General features: G+C 49.8%; 1 protein-coding gene across 10 annotated transcripts in view; it reads right to left on the bottom strand.

Moving 5' to 3' along the window:
* Positions 1-23314, bottom strand: part of NISCH (nischarin) — a 31632-nt gene extending 8318 nt beyond the window's left edge. The window contains exons 1-14 of one of the 10 annotated variants that reach the window (XM_023755645.1): positions 23098-23301; positions 22133-22216; positions 21234-21416; positions 13546-13594; positions 12305-12468; positions 11856-11951; positions 10559-10654; positions 9188-9340; positions 8024-8092; positions 7313-7498; positions 7055-7150; positions 5570-5683; positions 5142-5253; positions 791-915 (exon numbers count right to left, since the gene is read on the bottom strand). In XM_023755645.1, the coding sequence (XP_023611413.1) occupies positions 791-915; positions 5142-5253; positions 5570-5683; positions 7055-7150; positions 7313-7498; positions 8024-8092; positions 9188-9340; positions 10559-10654; positions 11856-11951; positions 12305-12468; positions 13546-13594; positions 21234-21416; positions 22133-22216; positions 23098-23112 (1542 nt within the window). In that variant the 5' untranslated portion in view covers positions 23113-23301. Of the gene's footprint in view, positions 1-790; positions 916-3530; positions 4591-5141; positions 5254-5569; positions 5684-7021; positions 7151-7312; positions 7499-8023; positions 8093-9187; positions 9341-10558; positions 10655-11855; positions 11952-12304; positions 12469-13545; positions 13595-21233; positions 21417-22132; positions 22217-23097 lie in introns of those variants that run through there. The other 9 variants (XM_006090817.3, XM_014457653.2, XM_023755646.1 and 6 more) reach the window with 9 other exon arrangements.
* Between the last annotated feature and the right edge of the window lie 213 nt (positions 23315-23527).

The following is a 23527-nucleotide window of genomic DNA, read 5'->3' as shown; positions in this document are numbered from 1 at the left end:
CACCCCAGAGGGTCCTCATGGACAATACACCAACTTGGTAACTGGTCAGCAGAAGACACAATGAACAGAGGCTGCACAGTACCTGGCAAGGCCCTCCCAGGGGTCTCTGGACAACAGGGAGGGAGAAGGGAGTGCCATGGCGTGTTGGGGTCAGGTGAGGCCTCTCAAACGACCACAGGGTCACACGGTCCTGGCTATTGTTGACTAGAGATGGGGCTAGAGGGAGGTCTAGGGAGCAAGCACACTCTCCAACATGGCAAATGAGCCACTCACACCACACTTGCCTCCTCCTCTCTTCCCAGGACACATGAAGGAACCCTTAGCAGCAGGCAGAGAAGGTGCCACAGTCACACAGTGACCCAAACTACCAGGATGACATGCAGGGATGGGCAGAATAGCCCTGGGGTGCCAGGCAACAGGGGAGAAACTCTTCCTGATGGGTTTGGAACCCAAACAAGGCCCCCTCCACTCCAGAACCTTCAGAATTGCTTTCCCCAAGGGAGTCCACTCATGTGAACTAAAGGTTATCTGGCTTTGCCCTCCAGGGCCCAGCGAGAGAACTGTCTGTTCTCACTAACAGAGGGAGATAGGGAGGAGGGAGGGGGAGAGAGTGAGAGGGGGGAGAGGAGGAAGGGAGGGAGGGAGGGAGGGAGGACACCACAAAGCAGAGTGCACCAATCGCTGGCAGCATCTGCCATAACTCTTGGCAGGCCACCCCCTACTTCCAGATAGCCTCAGACAGAGCTGGCACAGAGGTAACCAATCTGCAGGAGCAGGAGGCAGGCATTACCTGTCCTGCAGGGATGGACTCCAAGGAATCAGAGCATCCCCGAGCAATGGGCCGGTCCTCGGGAGTAAGACTGTCCGTGGACGAGAGGCTGCTGGCCAGGGCCTCCTCTTGCACAAACATGATTCCTGGAGAGACCAGGGGCAGGCGGGGGGGACAGCGGGGCAGGAAGAGCAGCCATTCAACAAATGGGGCTGGGCCCTCGGGATTCTGGCATGGCCGGGGGATAGACAGACCCCCAAACCCAGCCACATGGATTACAGGATAAAATGTTAAAACTGAAATCTTAAAATAACTTGAAGAAAGAACAAATGATTGCTTATCCAATTTCAGGGTAGAGAGAGACTTTCTGAGCCTAAATCGAAAGGAAGAATTTGAAATGTGACTACATAAAAACTAAACTTCTATAAGTAAACAAAGAAATGAGAAAAAGGCACTGGCAGTATTTGAGGAACATTTGTATCTTTTTATAAAAAGCTGTTACAGCCCTAACCGGTTTGACTCAGTGGATAGAGCATCGGCCTGTGGACTGAAGGGTCCCAGGTTCGATTCCAGTCAAGGGCATGTACCTTGGTTGCAGGCACATCCCCAGTAGGGAGTGTGCAGGAGGCAGCTGATTGATGTTTCTCTCTCATCGATGTTTCTAACTCTCTATCCCTCTCCCTCTCCCTTCCTCTCTGTAAAAAAATCAATAAAATATATATATATTTTTAAAAAGCTGTTACAGATGACAAAAATAAGGGATAACGTTGGGAATCCCACTAGGAGACAGACTGCAAAGAATGCAAACACATTTCACAAAAGATGGTCAATAGATATCACACGAAACAATGCTCACCCTCCTTCACAAATCAGCACGGAAGGGCAAGCTGGAATAAAACACCAGTTTTGTCTCTCATTTTGGCAAAGTTTAGACTGATTGCGTGGCCCGGACTTGGCCTAACTGGGTAGAGGCAGGCACTGGCGTGGGAGCTGGCCCGCCCGTCAGGAGAGCAGTTTGGCAATATGTCCATCAAGAGCCTTAAACATGTTCACTCCTAGAGCCTTCCCAGAGAAATGGCTGGACACCGCCCACCCCGATCCGACATCTCTGCAGAGCTTCACAGACACACGAGGGCACAGGACCTCGAGGACTCCCCACGCCGGTACCCGTGGCTTGCTTCCACAGGACCAGCCCTCTGGCCTCCCCTAGTCAGCCTTCCACAGACAGCACACGCTGACTTATGCACTGTGGAAACACGGGGTGTTTTTAAATCCTGCTGAGGCTGTTTTACGTCTAAGCCTGATACTTCACACCTAGACTGGCCGAAGGCAAAGCCTTTTTTAATGTTTTCCGAAGTGCAGTTTGTTGGGTGAACATGGCATCAACCTCGTTTCACAAAAATCTAGAGGAGCCCAAGGCTTGGCCTGGCTTTACAACCAGTCACCACAGGTTAAAGCCCCAGAGGTCACAGACCCTAGTCCAGCTCAGCAGCTGCCCAGGGACAAGACAACTCACGTAACCCAGGTCCTCTGCCCATGGGGTAGGCAGGCTGAGGGCCCAAGCCCAGACCGCCCCCCGCCCCCAGCGAAGCAGCAGGGACTGCACAGGCAGGAAGGGCAAGCACACAGCTATGCGTAAGCGCACTGTTCTCTCCTAGAACCCCCCGTCCTCCCTCACATGCTCAGGTCCTGCCCAGCTTTTGAGGACCCCTACACACAACCTCCGCTGCAAAGGCCCTGCTCTAGCCATACCTCTCCCTCTACAAAACGCCCCCAGGCACTCTGTCCTGTTCTCCCTGGGCACACAGCTTCCTCAGGGCACTGTCCTGGTCATCTTGAAACTCCCCAACAAGGACACGGGAGGGGGAGGCCTCCATGACCACTTCTGATGAGCCAGGAGCAGTGCTTGGTGCTTCCCGTGTTGGCTCACGCACACCTCGTTTAGTTCATCACATCTAAGATGCATGGGCATGCATCTCGGCCTTAGCAGGTGTCCACGGAGGGTTTCCACACGACTCCATCACGAGTACCAGCAACTATGAGACAGCACTGACTGAAAGACGCATCTCAACTTCAGAAGCTGTGTGCATCTTAGAAGTGATGAAGCTGGGTGTTCACACTTTATAGTTGAGAAAACAGAACTTCAGAGAGGCTACAAGTTGCTTGAAGGAACACAGCCAAGGAAGTTGGGACACAAACTCAGCTGTCTGACCCCAGGAGCCTGCTCCTCACCTCTTCTCTCCAGCCCCTCAGCTCCGCCCCGCCTGGCCTTCCGCACATTAGCGTCTATCGGTCACAATCCTCGGTGGCTCCAACCAGCTGGCTAACAGCTTCTGAAATGACCAGAGGCCTGATGTCCACTGGACAGTGCCCCTTCACGCAGGTCTCCGAGTGCCCAGTTTATTCACACATATACACACTTCTAGGATCAGGCTGGGAGCAAAGCTGTTCCCACATGGAGAAATCCATGCCCATCCATGCAAGACCCAGCAGCTCATGGCTGGACACAAAAATATCTGTGGATTCCTCCATATTAGCGAGAAAAGAAAGCAACATTTTCTTGTCACACCCCCCACCCCCACCCCCCAGCCCTGTTTGGAGCCAAGGAAGTGAGAATTGGGACAATCTCCCTGCTTCCTTCCTGGACCACAGTCAGTACAAACAAGTGGTCAGAAAGGGCCACTCAGAGGACGGGACAAGGACATCAGGAGAGCAATTGGATGGGGGCCCGACTTTGCTTCTCACAGAAAGGAAAGAGATGTGCACACAAAGACATCCACTGCAGTTTTATTTATAAGAGGTGCAAGTCTGGAGACAGTGTCTAAATGTCCATCAGCTGGGGAAGGGGAACAGACTACAGTGAGCCACTCGGTGGTGTGTCCCCAGGAGTGGGGGGCAGTGAAGAAGAGGGGTGAGGCCTGGGCCTGGCTGGTGCAGAGGCTTCGCCATCAAATGGGGGGCTGCCTGTAGCTATGGCCCTGGGAGCGATGCCTCACTCACCTGGCCTGCGGTCTGCTCTCTACCAGCTTGTTCTCCACTTGCTCACTCACTCACACACTCGGTCGTCACTTCCACAAAAGCTGGCTGAGAACCGCCTAGCCCCTGGCCTAGGACCACTTGCCTCCCTGTCCTCCACAGTGCTGTGAGGCCCAAAGAGGGTTCTGGCTCCCAGCAGGAGATGGGGTCAGGGAAGTCTTCAGTGGGATACCAACCTCCTGCCCCTTTTATGTAAAAAAATAAAACTTTCTCAGTCAAGTGTTACAAAAGCAAATGGCCATCGCTCTGGCACGTGACATCAGCATCCATTCTCAGGAATGCTCTCCGCTTCTCTCAGCTGTGACCCCGGTGCACCGCCCTGCAGCAGGCCGACTTACCCTCAGCATTCTCCCTCCTTCCTACCCAGCCCTCCTCTCTGACGTGATGGCTGCAGAGTATTTGGCACCACTGCCTAATCTCCCTCTCATCCTCTGACGTCTGTCACATCCCCTGCTTTGCTAGCATAAATAGCGCTGCAGCGAGCAGTTCATCATCTCCCCTTCCCATTATCTTATCCCACCAAGATAAACTCCCCACCACTTGGGGTTACCAGGTCAAGGAGTGGGAATGTTTTTCTGGCTCTTGAAACATAGGGTCAAACTGTTTTCCCAAGACCTCACACCAAGTTCTGCATCTCCAGGAGCCCGGGTGGGCGGGCGGCGTTCCTTCCTGTGTGTCCCGAGCCTCGGTTCCACTCGGGACGGCACACCCTCCCCTCTTCCGTGGGGGCCGGGCCAGCAGACACTCTCATGGGACCTGCTTCACTCACTCATCTCCGAGGATGCCTGGGTTCAGAGGTGAAAGCCCTTTGAAAACGCTAAGACAGTGGGCAGGTGAAAAGGCTTGGTCTTCCATGGGTCCTGGACAGTCTGTCTGGCCCCACAAATAGTGTTTGGGCCTGAGCCACAGAGATGAGGTGATGATAAAAGCAAGTTCCCCATGCAGGGATCAAGGCAGCCGATTCAGGAAAGTAACAAGGCTTGGCTTCCCGTTAATAAGGAGCCAATCCGCCCACACAGCCTGTGGGGGAGCCAGCAGCCCTGAGCCTGTTCCAAGAGCAGCCTCAGGGCCGTAGTGACACCCTATGGTATCCTAGAGGAGCTGATGTGGGTGTCAGAACAATGTGGGGGGTGGTCCTCATTGAGCAAACCACAGAGCTGAAATCAGGCCAGGCACCCCCACCATGTGCCACCCAGAGAGGAGCTGGCTGGTAGACAGCACCACACCCACCCTGTGTCTGAACCCTGCCGGGAGCAGATGCCAGCACCTCCCCCCAACCCCAGCCCGGCCAGGGCCCATGTGGCTCTGCTAGGCAGAAAGCTACATACATGATTACCTTGGTTGGAGAGGATGGGCTGGGGCAGGGAGGCGGACGTGGGAGCCACGGTGGGAGGAGAGCTGCTGGGTCTGACACAGGGGGCAGCTGAGAGCTGGCAATCCTCGCCAACCTAGGAGAGTGCTCAAGTCAGCCCAGGAAAAAAAGAGGATCAGGAAGAAAAGAACTCGAAAAGCCAGGGATGAGGAGGAGAAACTCAGAGGTTCTCACAAACATCGGGGATGGCGAAGTCAGTCTCACGTAGTCCTCACCACCCTGTACAGCAGGTACTATCACCACCCCCACCGCGCAGATGAGAATGAACGGTGTGACTTGCCCAAGGTCATGCGTCAGGACTCAGTGGCTGTGAGTATGCCCAGAGCCCAGTTCACTGGAGCCAGCTCCTTCCTTGGCTGCTCCTCACCACCACTCCTCCCATACACACCCACCTTCTTCTCAGGCTGGCCCAGTTTGGACTTGACCTCCTTGGCTTTCTGAATTGCTTTCAGCACTTCCACCGTGTCCAACTCTTTCTCTGTGGTCACTGAGTTGTCCAGACAGACCTACAGAATCCAGAAACGGCGATCAGCCTAGGGGCTGGCAAGCAGAGAGCAGAATGACAGGAGCCTGGCAATGTGGGGGCCAGGCCTGGGGGCTCAGCCCACTGGGAGGTGAGTTCCTCACCACCCATGGAAGTGACCTGCAAGTTCCTTAGAGCGGTCCAGGGAGGTCCCACAGGGCCTAGTCTGTTATTGGGAATCCGTTTCCAAAAAGATGAGGCAGGGGTATAAGGTCCATTGCAGAGGCCTCTTGGATGACTGGGATCGGGGGAAGGTGGTGACTTGAACTAAGCCCCCAATTACGGTGGAACTCACATCAGCAAAGAGCATAGAGAAGGCCTCTGGGCTGGGAACTGGAGGGCAGAGGCATGGAAAGCAGGCACCCTGCCTGCAAATGCAGGAGGGGTTGTGGGCTGGCAGGCAGTGTGGAGCGGGCAGGAGGAGAGATGTCATCTTGTGAACACTGTCTTGGTGACAGTGTGAGCGGCATTTGGGACCGAAAAGAGATTGGGGGGTGGGGAAGGATGAGAGAAGAATGCAGACTACCTGTATCTTCTGGCCTGGAATTTGGGGAAATGGGGGAGGGGCCTGCTTGAGGCTAAGGAGACAGATGAACCTGGCTAAAGACCTGTTTCGTTGGCAGGGTGGCTGTTGGCCAGACATACTCAACAGGCAGCAGATACTGCTGGGCTACACTGGCAAAGGTGGGCGCACCCTTGGGGTCTGTAGTCAGACTTCGTGGCCAGAAGTCATCCAGGACACAGGATTTTTAAAAATATCTTATTTCTGGCCTTGGCTAGGTGGCTCAGTTGGTTAGAGCATCGTCCCAATATGCCAAGGTTGCAGGTTTGATCCCAGGTCAGGGCATATATGAGGAGCAACCAATGAGTGCATAAATAAGCGAACAACAAATCGATGTCTCTCTCTCTAAAAAAAAAATCAAATCAATAAAAAATATTAAATACCTTATTTCTAATCCTTGCCTATAATAATCAATGTTGCTTTTAACAAGCTGAAGACAGTCCCTCTACACTCAGGCTATGCCTGTGGGCTGCAGCTCTGCTGGAGGCGATGTGAGGAAGTCCTCTGGGGAACCATGGTGGCCACTGGCCGCTGACAGGAGGGGTTGCAGGAAGGGTGAGGGAGGTTTTTCTTAGGGAGGCAGCAGACTTCCCAGAACTGAAAGGCCACTTAGGGTGAGGAAGTCCTTCTGAAGCAGGGAAGGGTAATAAGATAGTGGACATCAGCAGTGGTTCTGCCTGTGAAGATGTGGACGCTGTCCGACTGTCTCTTTGATCAAGCCAACCCCCACCCACTCTAGTCCCTACCCTGGCAGCCTACCTCAGAGGCCCTCTCTCCAAACTGAGCCAGCACCTTGGTCCGGTAGTCGGGGATGATGCTCAGGGGGTTGTTCAGCAGAGCCACGTGCTCCAGGCACGGGAGGCTGCCTATGCTCCGGACCTCCTCCATCTGCAAGGCACGAATTCCATTCCCCTCGTCCCTTCTTTTAACACTTTGGCAACATGACAACATGTTTGACAGCCTTTTAATGAAAGAAGGCTTAGCATTCTTCTTTAAAGTGATAAACAGCCATCCCACAACCCTGACATCCGAACAGGGGACATGGCTCACCTGTTCGATTCTGTTGTTGCTGAGGTCCAGGTTGACCAAGGAGTAGAGCTTGTGCAGGCCACTCAGACTCTCGAGCAGGTTGCCAGCCAGGTTCAGAGTCTTGATGTTCCCCAGCTTGGTGTGAACCCCTTCCAAGGAGGACAGCTTGTTGTAGGACAGGTCCAGGTGCACGAGGTTGTACAGGTGCTGAGGCGACATTGAGAACAGGGGAAAGTGGTCTAGGTCAAGGCTCCAAGGAAAGGGAACCGACACTAAAGGTGTGATGAGCCCCCAACCCGAAATAGCCAGCTCTGCAGGTCAGCTCCATTCCCTCTGGCCAGCATTTGGAAGGGAACTCCCTTTTCCCTGCACATGCCACAGCCCAGTGGCACTCCCTGCAGAGACAGCACAACCCACAGGGTAGGTGTGAGCTTTGAAAACGAGCTTGTACCTTCATGATGGAGGTGCAACATCTTCACCTCGCTTGATTTGTACTTATGCTTCTAACTCTGGGGAACTACAGGGACAATCGCTCCGTGCAACGCTGAGACCCTAAAGGGATAGCAGCAGCTCCTGCCCCTACAAACCTCTGGGGTACCCAGACACCTTTCCAGTGCCTGTGAGAGAAAACCCAGGGTATGGCCCAATTCCCAAGGCTGAGTCAGCCTTCTGAACTCTCAGGGACCTTGTAAGAAGCCCATAGGTGGCAACGGTCTTCAAAGACATTATTACCTGCAGGTTGTCCACAACTAGCACTCCATTGTGACTCATGTCCAGGAACTCAAGCTTTGGAATCAGTTTCTTGTGGGGAGAAAAAAGACAACACCTGATGTTACTCTAGGAGCCTGGACCCTATGTCACCCCAGCACATGGTGGACAGACACCCTGGGACTACTTAAAAAATGTTTTTATTGATTTTTTTTCCTAGAGAGAGGAAGGAAGAGGGAGAGGGGGAGGGAGAGAGAGAAACATCAAGGAGAAACACCAATTGGTTGCCTCCTGAATTTGTCTCAACCAGGGACCAAACCTGCAACCTGGGCGTGTGCCCTGACTGGGAATCGACCTTTTGGTGCATGGGACGACACTTGCCAAGGCCATCCTGGAACTCTTCCTTTTTTTTTCTTCGTTAATCCTCACCGAGGATATTTTTTCCATCGATTTTTAAATAGAGTGGAAGGAAGGGGGAAGACAGAAACATCGATGTGAGAGAGACACATCGATTGGTTGCCTCCTGCATGCACCCCAGAGGGATCAATGTACATGCCCTTGACTGGAATAGAACCCAGGACCCTGCAGTCCGCAGAATGACACTACAACTACTGAGCCAAACTGACTAGGGCAAGGGACTCTTCTTTTTGACCGTGAACTCCTGGGCTGGCCACCTCTGCAGGGCCAATGATGTAACACCTCCCAGTGCCCACCCAGTGGCATGTGCACAGGAACACACAGGGACTCCAGTGATGAGCACACACCCCATTTTTATGGAGCACGTGGCTTATGAAAATGACAAATGGCAGGTCCCAGAGAAGGAAGTCTGTCCATCTTCTTCTCCAATCCCAACCACTAAGAAGCACAAATACCTGAATCACACTATTTCCCAAATGCTGTCTGGATGTCACTTTTACAGAAGCACATCTGCAATCTGTGCAGTGATTTTTCCACTCCACTCCTTAGGAGTAAATTTCATCACTATGTTTTTATATCAAATGTGCATATAATTGATATGCCTCATTTGGTTCTAAGTACTATCTCACTTGCTTTAAATAATCCCATTTTCAAATTTTAAAAATTGCAGGCAATGCACAGAGCCCATGTTTTCTGTGGTCTTTCCAGAAAAAGCCAGTTAAATACCCAACCTCGGGTAGAAAACCCTAGAGCCCACTGCTGAGAGCGTACCACTGACTCGTCGATCTTGGAGATGCTGTTGTGGCTCAGGTCTAGTGTGGTCAGTGCTTGCCATGTGGGGATGATGGCAGTCACAGGGCCTTCCAGGGCTGTGCCTTCTGGCTCCCACTCATCAAATTCTGAGGCTTCGGGAACGAGGACTTCCTGTGTAAGAACATCTGTTGAGCACACTTGGGCCCTCACGCAACACTCACTGGGAATGCAATCACTGCAAAATTTCAGGAAGAGCTTGGGCATATTTAGCAGGTGGAAGTGAACTTGCATTAAACTTGGGCTTTGGTTCATATGTCTTTAAGCGATTGTGAAATAACTGAAAAGCTTAGCAACATACAGTTATTTGGAATATGTTCCGGTCCTGCTTCAGGAGCAAATGCTTTTCAAGTTTTTGCCATATATATATATGGTGATGTCTTTTCTGGCTTAAATCTCAGAGGCTAAAGGTCAGAATTCACGGTGTTTCCAGGCAACTGTGCTTTCCAAGCTGGCACTGTGGTCCCCGCTGTGGACAGCAGGCCCTTTTAACCAGTACTTCACAGGGTTCAAGTCCAACAATGCTGAGAAAGCAGCACAGTGCACAGGGGCAGCACCACTGAAGGGGAGGGAGGCAGGCCTCCTCATTTTGACGTTTCATGCCCACAAGACCTCTCCTCTCTTGATGGATCATTTTGAGCCCCGTGAGCCAGGCGGCAGGAAGTGCTTTGGAGAGAGACAAGGTTGCCTGACACCCTTGCTCTTGACACAAGTCTTCTTTTAGTAAGCCTCAAATTTCACCAAACCTAAATCTTGATCTGACAGTCTAAGTCATAAAAGCTGCCACTATGGAGAATTTTAACATTACTAAGATGCAATTCATAAAACGGCAAATAGAAAAGAAACCTCTTACATTCTCAATTTGAGTATTGCTGTGGCTCATATACAAACATCAGAGCCTAACATCCAGAGCCTCACCCGTCTCCTTTAAGTCCACTAAGAACAAGACACAAACGAGTGCTAAGTCAGGGCTTTTTAAGCTTAGAGAAACATTTATACCAATCTAGCTATAAACGTCCTGCCAGTTGCCACTGCTTAACAATTTGCTCATCAAACACCAGTGACTTTTTCTTGAGGGCAGGGGGTGGGGGACCCAGTTCCTTAAAATATCTTGTTTAACAGCGTGATTTTTGATGAAGATGTGGACTAAAGCATCCCAGGCGTTGCTAAGTGCTGGAAGGTCTCCCATGAGTGGATGGCTACCCAGGCCTAGGAAGGCTCAGCTTCTGGTTTCTGACAGTGGTGATGTGCACTCCCACCCTCGGTGGGGGGGACCACATCGCAGAACCCTGCCCTGCAGACATCTCCAGGCAAGAAACAGGGGGTACTCGCCTTCATCGAGGTTGCTGAGAAGCGCACACTCATCGTGCCTAAGGTGGGCTTCGAGGCGACCAGTCCCCGGATGTGCTTGGCATCACAGTGGCTTATCTGGAACAAGGAACAGCCATGTTTCAGGAACGGTATCACTTATCGAACAGAAGCCTTGGGTAGTGGCAAGAGGTGATTCAAATCCTAAGTCTCTCCTTTCCCAGCTTTTAGTGCTGACTAAACAGCATCTGAAGAACCTGGTAAGACTCGCAATGAACCATGAATTCCATTTTCCGTGTAGGGGCTGCTTGGGGCTTGGCAGGTGGACAGGAAGTGTGGGCCAGAGAGATCAGAGCTGAGAGCAAGCGGCCTCTGAAGCACAGTGAACACGATGGACCCTCCTGTTCACCCTGCCCCACTCCCCCGGTGTCTGCTGTCCTATGAGGGGGCGGGAGGAGGTGGGTGGGCAAAGCTGGGCAGGACACCCCTCTGACTTCTCTGTCCTCACTTGGCCTACACTGGTCGAGTTCCCACAAGTTCCCACCAAGGGAAGCCGTCCTCCAGGTCAGAGATAAGCCCAAAATGTTGCAGGCAGAATAGTCCAATGTGTAGCAGAGGTTCTTGGGATCAGCTGAACTGAGATCCCAGCTTTCCCCTCATTAACCACGTGGTCCTGGCCAAACTTCCTAACCTCCCTAAGCCTCAGCTTTCTCAACTATAAAAGGGGAATAAAAGTGCCCACTTTACAGGGCTATTAGGAAGAATCCACCAAGGAGTGTACATCAAACATGGGGCACAGGGCTACACACAAAGGCCATGCTTGAGAAATAGATGCTTTAATACATTTTGTATTATTCGTTACGGAGTCCCTCTTTCATTTTAAAAATGGCAACAAAACTGGCATCCTGAACCCAAATGTTCAGCAGTGAGTAATGCAGTTACGTATGGGCGTGCCAGAAGGTAGAGAACTCAAAGCCCTCTGCTGACCTGCCTTGGGAAAGACCTGAACTAGCTCTGCCTGAGCCTCGGGATGACTTCTCGGCACTTCAACTGGAACAAGGAGGCCAGAAAGGAGTGGGCACTGGTGCTCCATCCTGTTCAAATGCTGTCCATGCCGGGGCAGAGATATGCAGGCCAGCCAAGAGCAGCAGAGCCCCTCTTTCTCTGCCTTCAGGTTGGCCTTACTCCCCTAGATGAAATCTGCCACCTACTAACAAACACCAGAGTAACAGTGCCTTACAATTAGGTCCAGTTATTCATAAGCAAGATGATCCCTGTGCAGGCCTCAGCCCTGCCTGCACTCCAGGGCCCAGGGCCTTACCTCCACCTGATGAAGAGACTTGAATATTGACAGATCAAAAGGCAGCAGCTGCTCCTGAATGTTGCTGGTCCCAAAAGGTCCTTCTGTGCCAGAAACCTGCAGCACAGATAGGGCTTGAGTCAGGGATGCTGCCACATGGCTCCCCATCCATGTTCACCGGGCAGTGCTGCAGCAACTGCCCCAACTTGAGATCTGCCTGGCAATGAGGCACGGTGGGTATGCACCCCATCAACAAAGCAGGCTAAAGCTGAGGTTTAAAGCAAGGGACATTGGGTCATGACTGCCCCCTAGTGCTCACAGCCAGAAGCTCAGTGCCAAGAACACAAAAGTGGCCTTCCTTCCCAGGATGGCCCACCCAGCCTCTTTCACACACACCGCCAGCCAGTGAGCCGTTAGGCCCCATGCTGGCTGTATGCCCACCATGTCTATAACTGAGCTGCTGCACTTACCTTAAGGTACTTAAGGCGACAGGTGAAGTCCAGGATGTGCCCAAGGTCAGTCTTGGCGTCGCCACTGGCACACGTGGGCTTTCCCAGCTGCAGCTGCTCAGTGACCGCATAGAGCTGCAGGGGCCTGATGGCAAAGACCTCGCCAGCCCCCAGGAGCTGTTCTCCTGCAATAGCCACACCCCAGGGTGAGCATCCACCTCCAGCCCTGTTCCAGTCAAGCGGCCAGGGCGTCTGCCCACCTGGCTAACAGTTAACAAGCGTTTGGCAAGCACCTGCTATAGCACTGCACCACGTCAGGACAAAACCACCATTCTGGGCACACAGGAGCAGCTGCCCGCCTGAACTCATGGGGCACAGGGCACACCCAGAACATGGGATTACCAAGGAGGGAAGGGCCATGGGGAGGTGTGCCTGGGAAGCCTCGCTGAGGTGAGGCTCAGTTAAAACCCTGATTCAGTTAAAACCCTGGCTCAGTTAAAACTAAGCCAGGATAAAGCTGACGCAAGGCAGCATTGTGGACAACAGACCTATGCTGCAACCTCCAAGATACAGACATCTCAGTTAGGTGAAGCCTCAGATGCCAGCACAGTGTAGGGCCTGAGAGCAGGCGGGGGTTCCGAGCCAGCCAGCCTGGCATTTGGTCCTCACTCTGCTCCTTCCAGCCATGTATCCTCAAGCAGATCACCGAGCCTCTCATCCTCAGTGCCCTCATCTGCACCCCCCCCGCCCGCCCCGACGCCCAAAGGAGAAAGAGGAGGTGGCATGGCAGTAAGATGCTGAACACCAGGCTGGACCACAGGAAGCACACCGCACATGTTAGCTACTGTAACTATGCTCTGCTGCAGGTCCATGACCCACACTCAGCTTCTGTTTGCCATCTGATCACTTTTAGGTAAGGACAAACCAGATGCAAGAGGGCACGATGCTCTCACCTTCCAGAATTCCACCATAGGGCTTTGAACTAGATCCTGAGCTTGGGGTTACCCCCAAGACAAGAACCTGAGAGCCCCAAGGTGAAGGACCCCCAACTCCTCACAGTTGGCTGCCAGCAGGGCAGGTAGGCGGGCAGGCTTGGCTGTGGATCAGATTCAGGGATTTGGGCAACTCCAGGGAGGTGAGCCCTGGCTTGGATTCACTCGGCACAGCCCAAGAGATGGGAGTTCTGTGCCATCTCATGCCCCTGGCCACCTAACAGTGCTGAGTAAGTTACACCAGTTATTTCGGGGACCCCTGGCACATACCTTTTTCAAAGAGCTCCTCAGCCAGTGCAGCAGTGATGCCATTTATCTCCTGCAGAGAAAACAAGACCCAGTTAGGAAGTCCCCTGCCCCTCGTCACTGGAATTTGCACAGTCATTAGGACCTGCACACTCCCTATCTACCTCCTCTGCTATTGCAACACCAGCTCTCCAGAAAGTCAGACAAAATGAAGGAGTAAACCTATAACAAATCCAGGTGCCTAAGAAGGGGAAACTAAATATTCCCAGTTATATGGACATTTAAAATGTCTCCTCAAAAGCAGAACAGAAACCAGGCTAATGCTGCAACTTCAAACTCACAGAGGCACTGTCCGAGAACACGAGGCTCAGGAGGTTGGCAAAGCTTGGCTATGCCAAGCGCTGGCCAGGAAGCCAGCAGCTCCCAACACCGGCCCTGGGAGATCCGAGGAGGGCATGGTAGAGAGGAAGCCCTGCTTCCCCTGGAGAAGGGCTCCCATGACCCTGTGTGATCAGATAGTTCCAGAGCCAACCCTCTGACACATTCCAAAGGTGTCCTAGGAAAGAGCGAGCTCACCCGTCAGGCCCTGTAACAGTACCACGTGGCCCCAGGGCCACGAGAAAGCAGCAGGAAAGAACTTCCTTTTGGAATGAGGTGACGGAGACATGACAAGGACAAGCTTTCAGTCACGTTCTGAGGTGCAAATTCACGCTGGGCAATGGCCCGAGTACTTGCCATGTGGTGGCTCACTAATCCTCCCAACGCCCTACGTGGGGGAGACATTATTTTGAAACCTGCTTCGCAGATGAGCAAACAGAGGTGGGAGGTGCTGAAACTTTTCCAGTTCTATATAGCTAGGAACTAGCAAAGCCACACACCCAAGCACTTGGCCTTGAAGCCTCTCTGTAACAACCGATTGCTTCAGCACTTTAGTGGTGTCATTGTGGGGTTGGCAGGGCCCGCAGGCCCTCAGTCCCACATCCTACAGGTAAGGATTTTAACTAATTGACGGATGGCAGCCAACAGGACTTTTCATAAACAGGTCCAGATGGAGGCTGCACAACTGCCTTCATAACTCACAGGCACATCTCTGCCACCAGGACGTGCAAATCACATGTTTACAGGACTCAGAAGGCACCAGGTTAGTGGAAACAGGCAGTGCTTTCCTGTTTTCTGTCTGGTTTGTTGGTCTCTTTCTCACCTTTTATACACAATGGGTATTTATACGCTGCAAATATCTTCTCCCTGTCTGTGCATGCCTTTTACCACTGATCCTAGTGGTTTTCCTGGCATACAGAGGGTTTTTCATTTGTATGTTGTTTAACCTGTGATTCTTTTCCTTTGTGACTTCCGGGTCCTCTTCCCCAACTCCAAGATTATACCAATATTTTTCTAATGTTTTCTTTTAGTACTTTATGGTATCTTTTAAAAATGTTTATTTCTTTTAATCTGCTTGAAATTCAGTTTATATATTGTGTGAGAATAACTTTGAGATCACCCCCCCACACACACACACACACAAACAGACAAAAAGCCAAAAAGGAAAAAAATGAGCAAACACAGCCCCAGCATTACTGGGCTCAGAGTGAGCCAAGACGCAGGGTCTAATGTAAAAGGGCCACCAGAGGGACAGAGCAGGCTCCGAGCAGGAGAGCGCCAGAAAGGGGAGAGGATGCCTGTTCACACTGGAGTTCAACTCTAATCTCTCACAACAACTTAAACTCAATTACATTTTCCTTGGCTGCTGTGAAGAACTGAAGATTCGGAAGAGCTTGAATCCAAAGGCCCGTTTCCCTACCAACAGTTTTGAGAACCAAGCTCTGCCTCCAAATCTGCACTTCCCCCTCCCCCATGCAGTCAGGATTGCCTCAAGAGCCTTGAGAGAGTCCTAAACAGCTTGAGCCCCTGCACCCTGTGTGATTCACTCTGGGGCTCCTAGGAGGTCTCCCAGGGGAAAAGGGCTCCCTGCCCTCCATCAGTACCTAACAACCCCACCCTCAAAGTTACATTTCTTCAGGCAGCTGGTGTCTGTGCCAATCCCACTAGGGAAACAGGGCTGGAATGACCAGAAACACGGAAAGCTGAGAGCCAAGGGCTCCTGCTAAGCAAAGGGCACATTTTCACTTCTGACAATCTAAAAAGCAAACTATATAACCATTTCTCTTCCCATGCTTTGGGGCACAGGAAGTGCAGGCTGCTGCCACACTATCTACTTCAGTTTCCCAGGCTGATCTTCACCTTGGGAGATTCTTAATCAGGGAGCAACAAAGAATGCCTCCAGCACTGGTCTCCTCAGAGAGTATTCTGGCCATACTGCAGCCTGTGTGCATAGCAAAGGTGTGCAGAATCAAGCATCCCTCTGGCCAGGCAGTAAGTGGGGCCTAGGGGGGCCCCAGTCAAAGCTCTGCAGATACTGCCAGGAGGTTATCTTCAGGGACAGATGACTCCCCACGTGCCCCACCCAGCCTGAGCTGAAGGGACCTGAAGTGCTTCACGGTGCCATGAATATCTGAATTGCAATGTATTTTTTAAAAAAGACATTCTTTCTACCTCAATAAAAATGTCAATTAAAAATATTATTAGCTATGCTTACAACTATAACACCCACCCCCAAGTGTATTCTAGACCAGTGGTCGCCAACTGGTGGTCCATGAGGACTGAAAGGTTGGCGACCGCTGCTCTAGACCAATTGATCAGGTTCCTGCAAGGATCATGTGTTGGTGTGCAGCCTTGGACAGCAGTGTGAACTGCACACAAACACACCATAAACTAGTTGGGCTGTGGCTCTGTAACTACCATTCTGACTGAGTGTGTCTGCGTATGTGGAGACCCATGACCACTGCACCCCACAATACATACACCTGCACTTAATGCACAACCCCAGGGCAGCCTGATGCCTCTGCTTGGCACATGCTTGAGCAAAACGCTCAATGGGGTATTAATGAGGGGCTCAGTTACACATCATTGTATGGTTTACCCACACATGCTCATGTGTGTGTCCCTGTATAACTTTCACTTCATGTCTGTGAAGAGACATTATAGTAGGAACAGCTATACTACGTGCCATTCAACTCTAAGTAAAAATTCCCCATTGAGGAATTCAAGCCTAAACTTTAACTGAACAGAGCTCCAAGACTGTGAGTTGCAAAGAAATCTGTTATCGTGTACAGGCTCAGTACTTTGCAACTAAAACAAATGATGGATGGGAATGCTAAGGCTGATGTGAAGATGGTAACAGTTCCATCACAGCTCCTGATTTCAAATTTCAAAAAGTGTCTTTGGCCCAGCCGGGTGTGGCTCAGTGGTTGAGCATCGACCCAGGAACCAAGAGGTTACCAGTTCGATTCCCGGTCAGGGCATATGCCCGGTTGCGGGCTCGATCCCCAGTGTGGGGCGTGCAGGAGGCAGCCGATCAATGATTCTCTCTCATCATTGATGTTTCTATCTCTCTCTCCCTCTCCCTTCCTCTCTGAAATCAATAAAAAAAAAATATATATATATATATATATATATATATATATATATATATATATAAAGTGTCTCTGTTCTAACCAACTGGCTTTAAAATAAGAAAATGATATAAATGCCACCTTTGAAGACAACTGAGGGCCTTTCCTTACCAGGACGGCTGGTATTGGCTGGCACCTGGTGTGCCCGGCCAGGGGCCATTGCTCTTTCAGGCTCTTTACCTTCACTGCATCATCCCCTACAATCCTCAAGAACCAGGGCCACCACTCTCCAGCTCACACAAGAGGAACTGGGACACAGAGAGGTTAGATGCCTGAGTTGGAAGCAGCTGGGCTGAGATAAACTTGGCTCTGCCTACCTCTCAAGTCCACAGTTACACAACCTACCCCAAAATGGGGTGCTGGAATTCTACTGGGGGATTCCACGTCATTGAATTTGAAAACCTCTGCTCTAGGGTCCTGGGATGAGGTCTGTCATTAAAGGTCCAGGTATGGGGGCACAGCTATCTGAAGAGAGCCAGCACAGCAATAGGCCCAGTGCCCTCTCACTGCAACTCAGGGCTGCACCAACCTCCAGATGCCCCATGTCAGAGTTGGTGGGAAAGAAGCAGTGCTCTCTTCCTTGCCATTAAAATCCATGCTGCAAAAGAAAGAAGTTGGACTCCTACCTCACACCATGTACAACACAAAATGGATCGAAGACCTAAACATAAGAGCAAAAATTATAAAATTTATAGAAGAAAGCATAGTTGTAAATCTTTGTAACTTGGATTAGGCAAGATGTTGACACTAATAAAGAAAAAAAAATGAACTTCACTATAATCTAAAACAGCGGTTCTCAACCTGTGGGTCGCAACCCCTTTGGCGGTCGAACGACCCTTTCACAGGGGTCGCCTAAGACCATCCTGCATATCAGATATTTACATTATGATTCTTAACAGTAGCAACATTACAGTTATGAAGTAGCAACGAAAATAATTTTATGGTTGAGTCACAACATGAGGAACTGTATTTAAAGGGCCAGAAGGTTGAGAACCACTGATCTAAAACTTGTGTTTCAAAGTACACTAACAAGAAAATGAAGACAATCCATACAATGGAAGAAAATATCTGCATATCACATTTCTAATAAGGGTCTAATATCCAAAATATTCAAAAAAACTACAGCTCAACAACAACAAAAAGACAACCTAATTTTTAGAAGTGCAAGAGTTTTGAGTATTTTCTCCAATGATATGCAAATGACCAATAAGCATATGAAAAGAGGCTCAACATCATTAGTCATTAGGGAAACAAATCAAAACCATAATGAGATACCGCTATAAAAAAAATGGACAGTAACAAGTGTTGGCAAGATGTGGGGAGATAAGAACATATACACTGCTGGTGAGAATGTCAAATGGTGCAGCTGCTCTGGAAAAAAATTAGGCAGCTGCTCAAAAAGTTGAACAGTTATCATATGACCCAATAATTCCACTTTCACTACATACTCAACAGAAACAAAACATGTCCACACACAACTTTCTATATGAATGTTCATAGCAGCAGCATTCATAATAGTCCAAAAATGGAAACATCCAAATGTTTATCAACTGATGCATAAACAAAATGTGATATAGCCAAACAATAGACTATTCAGCCCATGAAAATACCAAAGTACTGATTTCTGCTACAATATGAAAGGACCTTACGCTACAATCTGGAAACATTACGCCAAGTGAAAGAAGCCCGTCACAAAGGCCATGTGAAACCACGGAGACAGAAGTAGCAATGGCTAGGGCAGGGCAGGATGGGAAATGACTTTGCTGATGGGTACAGAACTCCATTTTGGGGTGATGAATGTTCTAGAATTAGTAGCGGTGATAGATGCACAACTTTGTGAGTATACTAAAAATCAGGAACTGTACACTTAAAGAGTGCATTTTTTTGGTATGTGAATTATATCTCAATTAAAAAAAAAATCCACACCTCAGTCAAATAGGGCTCCCTGGGCCCACCCTGTTCAATGTCAGTCCCCCGAGGTGGAGCATGCTGGGAACAATTTCAGAGAGGACACAGATGGGACAGAGGTTGAGAGAAACATTCTCTAAGAGCTCCCAGACGGTAGAAAAGGCTGACAAATCTTTAGGCCCTCTTTGTTCAAACTCATTTGAAGATTGAATCCAGTGGTTCTAGATTAGGTGCAATTTTGCCCCTCAGGGGGATATCTGGCAAAGTCTGCAGACACTTTTTAGCTGTGATTAAGTGAGCAGGAGAGGTCTACTAGCAGCGAGTGGGTAGAGGCCAGAGGTGCTGCTAAAAGATGCACAAACAGCCCCCACAACAATTATCCAGCCCTAAATGTCACAAGGTTGAGAAACCCTTATGTAATTGAATGGTCAATTATATATCTTTTAATACCTTGGAATTATAACCCAGGGGCCTGTCAGATAACAGTAATTTTAAATATGTCCATACTACTCCAAGCAGTAGAGCACAAATCAAACCAGAACCACACATGTGGGCCGAACCCAGCCCATCTCAGGCAAACACATCTCCGAAGAGTATTGAAGGCCTTTCCGTGCTCAGAGGTGAGAAAACCTGGGCAGCCAGAGAGACTACCTCCTCAAAGACCCAGGTCTTAAGCAATGAATCACACTTCCAAAGGGCTGCTAACAAGTCCTATCCTTCACTAGCTCATCAAAGCTTCCACAAAGTGCAGTATTTCTTAAAATACTAACCAGTAAAGTTTGTCTGAAAGAGCCATGAACTTTTTCTCACATAAGAAAATGTAAAAAGATATCTACACGAGGAAACTGCTAACCACATACATTGCTGGTCTATGCTAAACAAAATTCAAGCATAAATGCATCTCCCATCTGTAACTGCCTTCCTTTCCCACATGGCCCCTTCAAGCTTATTGGCCCAACACTAGTGCTATGACCGAATGTCCAGGCTCAATCTAGCACTCAAGAAAGGTTCAGCATTCTTACTCTGAAAATACTTCAGGAAAAATTGTTTTTTAAACATGTTTGGGCTTTTAAGACAACAGCTCAAGTCCCTTCTTAAAAGGTGAGCCTGAAAAGGGAAAGGATTCTTTCCTATCTTTAGCACAAAAATGGAAAACAATTAAATGTAAATTCTTCAAAAACCTATCACCCAGAGATAACTAATATTATTATTTTGGTGTATAACTTCTAGAGTTTTCCTAGACAAATATATTCACAAAACTCTTTTTTAATAAAATGGGACCATACTCTACACACTGTTTTATAGCCTGCTCTTTTCCTACAGTAATACACTTATTTTCCTATGTCAATAAATCCATAGCCACACCATCATTTTTCTAGTAGAATATCCAATTATCTGGTTGTACTCTTGATTTAAAAAAAAAAAATCACCTCCTGTGGGACTTTTGTTTTCAGTATCTTGCTATAATCCTGGAACTACCTTTGTCCCTAAGTCCTTTCCAAAGTTTCCTAATTTTTTTCCTTAGAATAAATTCTAAAAAGTGGAATTGTGCTCTGGTCAGTAGCTCAGTTGGTTAGAATGGTGTCTTGATACATCAAGGTTTTGGGTTCAATCCCCAGTCAGGGCACATACAAGAATCAACCAATGCAATGCATAAATAAGTGCAGCAACAGATGGGTGTTTCTCTCGCTCTCTCTCCCTCCCTCTCAAATCAATAAAAAATAAAAAGTGGAATTGTTAGTGCTTTTAATGTTTTGGTTTCACTGCCAAACTTCCCTCCTTAAAGCTCATCTTGTCACCAGTGGCCATGAAAGCTGTTCCTCCACACAGAAGGGGGTGCAGAGCTGCTCCCCAACATACAGAGGAAGCCACCTACCCTCACTCACACCGTACCTGACAATGCCTCCAGACGGCAATGCTACCAGCACAAACTATCCCTTAATGAGTCTTGACTGTGAGCCAACAACTCAACACTATGGTCTATGCCAGGTGTTAGCTGTTTCTAATCTACCCCCAATCCATTTGGATGGAAACCTGGCTTAAACACCCACTTTTGCTAACCAAAGGGCCTGTGGTGCAGGAAAGTCTCTCTGTAGTCATAGTCTGTCTAATGTAAGGTAAGTCTGTCCATGTACATGCTCTACCCACACCCCATCCCCACCAGGGTGCTGGTCCTCCATCTTCTAACCTCAGGATCAAACTCCAGCCCACCTTTCTTCAAAGCTGAGGTGTGCTGCCTTGAGCTCAGGTGGTTGTGGGCTTGCAGGGGAAAGAGAAAACCTGAGAGGAACTTACATAGAACTGAAAATGCAAGAAGTGAGCCAGCACTCTGGGGGCCACGCCGGGGAAGGTGGCCAGGAGTGTCTGGAGGTAGACCTCCAAATCCTTCTCCCTCTTTTCCACCAAGCTTCTTGAGTTTTTCCCAATTATCTTTTTGGGTGGAAGCAGATTTTTATCAATCTTCTTTTCTGCAACAAGCTGTAAAAAAACATAAGCATGTCAACCACAGACCAAGAGGTTCTGGTCTTTGCAAGATCAAGGCTAGCAGCCTGAAGGCAGATGCTTGTCTTGACTTCCACAGCCCCTCGTGACAGCTGTACCATGATTAGTGATCAAAGCAGGGCACCTGGGCTTGGCCTCATCAAGCTTGTGAATATGAGAAATGCCAGCATAATCCCAAACAGGAAGCTCCATTTGGAGACATTTAGAAAAGGAGACCTCCAGACCTTTAAAATCACCATTTCTCCAAACAAGAATGAAAACAACCAGGGTGGTGGCCTGTCTTTAAAATCCTCAGACTACAGATGACCCAGAGAAAGGCATCTCTTCCCAAAAGCAAAGAAAGACATGGAGTCACAGCCAGTTTTAAAAGTACAGGTTATGGAATAGCTATAGTCAGGTCAAGCAAGTTAAAACCTATTCCCTCCCCCAAGAAACTGTCCCGGCATCTCACATCCAAGCTAGGACTGGCTACCTTAAAACTAAAGTTCAAATATGCTCCTCACACACTGCCTTATGCTAAGGTTGAACTCCCAGGAGCCACCAGCTGTTTTGGCAATTAAATTAGTAAACTTGCTTATTAAAGAACACTATAGGCATGGAATCTGTTTTGCCCTAAAACGAATCTGTGGCACAATGGGAACTTGGCCTAAAGTCCCCAAGCTCTGAGACACAGGTCCTCTAGCTCTCATTACCTTTTCATGGAGGTCATGGAAGTCGCTGTAGCGGTGCTTGACTGTCCACTCATGGTTGCCATCGGTGACCTGAATGATGTAAACCTAAAAGGGAAAGCAGGCAGCCCTTCCTGGTCAGTGACAGCAGAGCCCCTCACCCCCAGCAATAGCTGCAGGTCACCCAGACCCTCTCAACACCCGCCACCCCTGCGGCCAAAGCTAGGCTGCACCTGACTCTTGCTGCGAAGCAGGGCCCCCTCTAGCCTCAGCCTCCTCCATGGTCCCAGCACTGGATCTGGCAGGCACTCGGGTTAAGTCTGTGGCTCTACCCAACAGTGAGGAACAGAGAAGGAGACTATTGTATCAAGCCATCTCTTTAGTTTTTTGCCTCCATTCTCCAGATAATTCAAAGCCCAATCCAACCGGAGCTTCAGGTAAAGCCACCCGTTCCGAGGCAGAACAACGCCAGGTCTGGCAGGGCCAGCTTTCCTACTGCATTTTTTCCCAGGTGCCCTGCCTATATCCTGGAAGCAAGCCTGTTTCCAATCTTTTTAACTGGTTAACAGCTGTGATTGCTGCTGCTGAACCAAGAGTCAAGGCACTAAGAAGCTGATGGGGATGGGGGCGGGGGCGGGGAAAAGAGTGGTGATGAATTATTAAGCCATAACAGAAGGCAAAATGGCTTAGCGGTTAGGGGACTGGGCCTTGGAGTCAAGGAAGACGTGGGTTCAAAATGTGCTCTGCCATTCCCTGGCTGTGGCTTATGGATGAGTCACATACATAAGTGACTGGGAGCTGAATTTTCACCGAGCCTCTGTTCCTCCATCTTAAAATCTGATAGGTTTAAGGATCAAATAAGGTAGTCAAATAATATAAGGTAATGCATGAAAATGCTTTGCAGCAAGTGTTCGATGAAAAGGTAGGTATATTAATAATCAACTCAGCACACCTGGGGACAAAATGGTAGGCTAGGCCCGATCACTCACCTTGCCCACACCCATTCAAAGGAGGGGCTCGGCCCGGTGGAATAGAGAGCTTTTTGGGGCGCAGCCCAAGGGTGATGGCCGGCCAGCCATTGGCTTAGAGACCTCACCCTCACCCAGAGGAGGACCCCTAGTGCCCCGCCCCTCTCTGCAGCAAGCGGGGAAGGGGGAGGAGAAAACCATCAGCTCAGCGAAGCCTCCATAGAGGAGAAGCCATTTCTCCGGGGCCGGCCTGTTGCTCCAGGATCCGCCCGCAGCCCCTCTTCCCAGCCTGGCAGCATTCCTCCCCTCCCTTCCGCCCAAAAAGGCAGAAAGAGCAGAGGAATGGCCCGCAGGAGGCGGGCTAGGATGGAGGCCGAGGAGATGGGACCGAGGCAGGGCCGGAGCCCCCCACCCCCTGTGGGAACAAAGGACAGGAGGCGGGGAGGTGCTC

This window comes from Myotis lucifugus, unplaced genomic scaffold (genome assembly GCF_000147115.1).
Source record: "Myotis lucifugus unplaced genomic scaffold, Myoluc2.0 scaffold_83, whole genome shotgun sequence".
Classification (NCBI taxonomy): Eukaryota; Metazoa; Chordata; class Mammalia; order Chiroptera; family Vespertilionidae; genus Myotis; species Myotis lucifugus.
This window is presented reverse-complemented; position numbering and strand designations above follow the sequence as displayed.